Source organism: Jaculus jaculus, chromosome 4 (assembly GCF_020740685.1).
Source record: "Jaculus jaculus isolate mJacJac1 chromosome 4, mJacJac1.mat.Y.cur, whole genome shotgun sequence".
NCBI classification, from domain to species: domain Eukaryota; kingdom Metazoa; phylum Chordata; class Mammalia; order Rodentia; family Dipodidae; genus Jaculus; species Jaculus jaculus.
Window position 1 is genome coordinate 31721139 of NC_059105.1, and position 4944 is coordinate 31726082.

The following is a 4944-nucleotide window of genomic DNA, read 5'->3' on the forward strand; positions in this document are numbered from 1 at the left end:
ATTGGAGAGTAGAGTTTCCAAGGGAAAGTGGGGGGGGGGAGGGAGGGAATTACCATGGGTTATTGTCTACAATTATGGAAGTTGTCAATAAAAGAAATATTTAAAAAAACCAACTACATAATTGTGGAGGAAAGAACAACAGCAAAAAAGAATATATCAGTTACCAGGCTGGAGAGATGGCTCAGTGGTTAAAGGAGCTTGCTTGCAAAGCCTGATAGCATGGGTTCGGTTCCCTTGTAACCATATAAAGCCATATGGTCAAAGTGGTGCATGTTTTTTGAGTTTGTTTGAAGTGGCTGGAGGCCCTGGAGTGCCCATATTCACTCTGTCTCTCTGTCTGCCTCTTTCTCTTTGTTTCTTTGTCTTTCAAATAAATAAATATAAAATATTTTTAAAAGAATATATCAGTTAGGTACATCCTCCCCACATTAGAGTGGGCATGTGAGACTTTAGAGTGCCTTACCAGTTATTGACTACCCACTGATTCTCCTCTTATGTATGCCCCTCTTTTTTCATATTATCATGTAATCTGCTAATGAAATGAGTGTTCATATCTGACAAACCCAAGCATGTTGGGGACAACAGAAGCAATGAAAATTTCTTTTCTCTAGCAATCATACAGGAAAGACTTTTTTTTCCGAAAGTGACACCAAACAAATATTTAAAATAGGGCTGGTGAAATGACCTAGAGGTTAAGGTGCTTGCCTGTGAAGCCCAAGGACCCAGGTTCAACTACCCTGAACCCATGTAAATTAGTTGCACAAGGTGGCATATGCACCTGGAGTTCCTTTGCAGAGGCTAGAGGCCCTGCTGCTCCCAATCTCTCTTCCTGCCCCACCTCTCTCTCTGTTTCTGTTCAGTGATGAGTGCTGTGAGGAGACAAATTCAGGCCATGGTCAGGAGTTGAGATCTTCTCGTAAGAGCAAGGAGAAATCCTTTGTAAGCTTTCACAGGGAGCAAGGCCTAAGACACAGAGATAAGTGGGGTGGGGGGTGGGAGGGAACCTCTCCTCTGGAACGTTTGGATCCAGGTGATGGTTTGAACCCAGGCTGACCATTGCTCAGAATTTTCACTGCTGTGTCTATGGTCACCAAATAGAATCACCACGGTACTTCTTGTGCTGACTGAATATATGGAGCCTGGTTCTCTTGGCTTCTCTAGTAGTGTTTGCTGGTCATCCAATTCCTACATCTACAAGCAAATGCTATTACACACATGCATGCTGGCACGTGTGTGTGTGTGTGTGTGCGCGCGCGCACACACACACACACGGAAATGGCTTCTTCCCATCATCTCAGCTTTCTTATTAATCGATTAGCCAGGACACCTAAGCTTACTCAGGTAAAAAGATACATGAACTTCAGGTCAGGATCACGATCTTACCTCAAATTTAAGGCCATCTCCCTCACCCTTCCAGGGTGTACATGTGTGGGGAGGGGGCACGGCGTGTTAAAGAAAAAAAAAGCAGGCCCTGAACAGTGGTGGTACGCAGGGACACGCCTGCGGTGGCTGGGGACTGACTTGAAATGACTGACGTTTCTGTGGAATCCAAACAGAGTTTCATAAGAGAAGAGAGAATCTATCATGGCTGTGAAGGCCCAGATGCCATGTATGTCAAATTAATATCTTCTGATGGTCACGAATTTGTTGTCAAAAGAGAACAAGAACTAACTCCGGGAACAGTGAAGGCCGTGTCGAGTGGGCCAGGTCAGTTTGCTGAGAATGAAACCAGTGAGGTCAGTTTTAGAGCGAGCCTTTCACACGTGCTATCAAAAGTATGCATGAATTTTACCTGCAAGGCTCACTGCACTAACAGCTCCACCGAGACGCCCGACTTCCCAATTGCACCTGAAATTGCACTGGAACTGCTGATGGCTGCCAACTTCCTAGATTGTTAAATAAAATATAACAAACCCTTTTTTTTTTCAGTATTTGATACCTGTAGCTCAGTTAGAATTTTTTCGTATATAGCATGTTGCCTGTGAGCTTCCTGTCAAGGAATTATAGTAGGACAATATCGTATGAAAAAAAAGTTTGTCAAAATTATTGAACTAAATGAATTTTTATACATGCTAGGAATATGAAGTGATAAAACGCTGGGGTGGTGTGAACTAGGCTTAGATTTAGGTGACATCTGAGACAGGGCTAAGCAGCTTGGTTGTGGCCACACCAGTGAGTGGCAAAGGATGCTGCACCCCAGCCTCTGGCCTCAGTGGGTCAAGGAGAGGCCACCTCTCTGACTTGTAGTCCCCTCTCACGGTTGACTTTCCTACCTACCATATCAATAGCAGTCTTTAGAATTAACCATTTTTCTTTTAAAAACTTATTTATTTGCAAGCAGGGTCAGGGGAGTATGGGCATGTCAGGGTATATTAACACTGCAAAAAAAAAAAAAAAAAACAAAACTTGAGATTCATATGCCATCTGTGCATCAAAGTTTTGTAGGTACTGAGGAATCGAACCCAGACCATCAGGCTTTGCACCTTTAATGGCTAAGCCATCTCTCCTGCCTGAACTAACCCCTTTTCTATGTGGCCCTTCTGCCTGTCCCCCTCTATTCATATCACACAGTTCCCATAAAGGCTGGTAGGAGCAGGAACATCCAAAATGATCAAGTTACACTAGCAAAGAAGTCATTCATAGCTAGGTCACCCTGTCTGTCCTTCCCTTGTTGTTAAGAGCCAACTCAAATGAACCTTGCTAAAAATAGGCTGCAATTGTCCTATCCCCCAAACTGCCTTTCCAACCCTCTTAAAGTAGTGATTTAAAAACACAGGCACAATTTTTAATGTTTTTTTTTTAATTATTTATTTATTTATTTGAGAGTGACAGACAAAGAGAGAAAGAGGCAGAGAAAGAGAAAGAGAGAGAGAGGTAGAGAATGGGTGCATCAGGGCCTCCAGCCACTGCAAACGAACTCCAGATGCATGCGCCCCCTTGTGCATCTGGCTTAAGTGGGTACTGGGAAATTGAGCCTTGAACCAGGGTCCCTAGGCTTCAAAGGCAAGCGTTTAACTGCAAAGCCATCTCTCCTGCCCCACATGCACAATTTTGAAAGCATATCAAGTAATTACCAGGGACTTGTTGTCCCAGAGATAAGAATCATCAATACTATTGTTGTATCTGTATATTAGACCATGCTCTTTAGAGGAGCAGAACCACCAGTGTGAGCGCGTGTCTCTGTGTGTGTATGTGTGTGTGTGTGAACAGGTGCACTCTACACTGGAGACAGCTAGATGTTCAACTTACACATATAAAGGTGTAGAGAGGGAGCAAGGTTGATCTTATGGATGTGTTTGGCCAGCACACAATTTAATGGGGGACACTAGCAGTCTGGAGACCCCAGGAAGAGCTGTTGTTAGAATCCTCGGGCTATCGCCTGGAAGTTTCCCTTCTTTTCTTTCTTTCTTTCTTTCTTTCTTTCTTTCTTTCTTTCTTTCTTTCTTTCTTTCTTTTATTTATTTATTTATTTTGGCTCAGGCTTACCTGGAATCCACTATGTATTTTCAAGGTAGCCTCAAACTCATGGTGATTCTCCTACCTCTGCCTCCCGAGTGCTGGGATTAAAGGCGTGCACCACCACGCCCCGCTACAGAGGCATTTTTGTTTGCATGCTAGATCATTATGAGAATAATTATTTGATAAATGTTAGACCTTGGAAGGAATAAAATATATCAGATAGATTCAAGGTACCACACCTTTCCTTCTTGAGAGGAGGGCCAGTCTTTGTTCATTTAGGACTTTTATCCAGTTTGGAAAGGCCCACTCACATACTGGGGGGAAGTCCTCTTTCCTCGGAATCTATCAACTTCAATGTTTGTCTTATCCAGAAGACAGCACACACACTAACTTCCACAATGTGCTTTAGATCTCTTTGGAGAGATCTAGCACTACAGATAGAGTTGGCTGCTATTGATAACTCTCCCTGAGTACCCCATGCCATAGTGATTGCTTTTTAATACACTTCTTCCTCTGACTTCAGATTCCTTTCAACCCCACCACCTGATCTTAAATTTGTAGTTCAGAATCTGCATGGGCATTGAAGTCACATTTCCCCATCCTGTAGACTTCCAAGGACCTCTCAACTAACTACAGGTGGCTGTGGATGGTTCCATCATGGGCCATCACACCAGGGTGGACACGCTGGGGCTCACTCTGTCCAGCACACAAAGAAAATATCCAGGGCTGGAGAGATGGCATAGCGGTTAAGCGCTTGCCTGTGAAGCCTAAGGACCCCGGTTTGAGGCTGGATTCCCCAGGACACACGTTAGCCAGATGCACAAGAGGGCCCATGCCATCTGGAGTTCATTTGCAGTGGCTGGAAGCCCTGGCACGCTCATTCTCTCTCTCACTCTCTATGTGCCTCTTTCTCTCTCTGTCACTCTCAAATAAATAAATAAACAAATCTTTAAAATAAAAAAAAAAAAACAAAGAAAACATCCAGCATTTTCAAATCACAAGCCATTTATGTTTGGATGGTTCTGCTCTCTGGTAGTGTTATCAACTACAATAGAGGCTTTTTTTTTTTTTTTTTTTTTGGTTTTTTGAGGTAGGGTCTCACTGTGGCTCAGGCTGACCTGGAATTCACTATGTATTCTCAGGGTGGCCTCAAACTCATGGTGATCCTCCTACCTCTGCCTCCCGAGTGCTGTGATTAAAGGCATGCACCACCACACCCTGCTACAGAGGCATTTTTGTTTGCATGCTAGATCATTATGAGAATAATTATTTGATAAATGTTAGACCTTGGAAGGAATAAAATATATCAGATAGAGACAAGGTACCACACAGTGGCCTCCAAATATCCTTCTGACCTGGAACCTGCTGGATAAGAGGCCTGAGCTCTGCGTGCTCTTGGATCCCTTCCACAGCCTCCGACTCCATGACTGATTTTCAGAGCAGCAGCATCCCTAACTCAAACCTCTCTGGTTTGCTGCTGGCGCA

At 43.8% G+C, this 4944-nt stretch overlaps 1 protein-coding gene across 1 annotated transcript; it reads left to right on the top strand.

Moving 5' to 3' along the window:
* Positions 1-1574: 1574 nt before the first annotated feature.
* Positions 1575-1899, top strand: LOC101605299 (elongin-C-like). Its single transcript, XM_045148256.1, has one exon. The coding sequence runs from the start codon at positions 1608-1610 to the stop codon at positions 1896-1898; it is 291 nt and encodes a 96-aa protein (XP_045004191.1). The 5' UTR covers positions 1575-1607; the 3' UTR covers position 1899.
* The last annotated feature ends 3045 nt before the right edge of the window (positions 1900-4944 follow it).

Excerpts from the sequence above, each read along its gene's own strand:
- LOC101605299 (XM_045148256.1), top strand. The coding sequence starts at position 1,608 with ATGTATGTCAAATTAATATCTTCTGATGGTCACGAATTTGTTGTCAAA.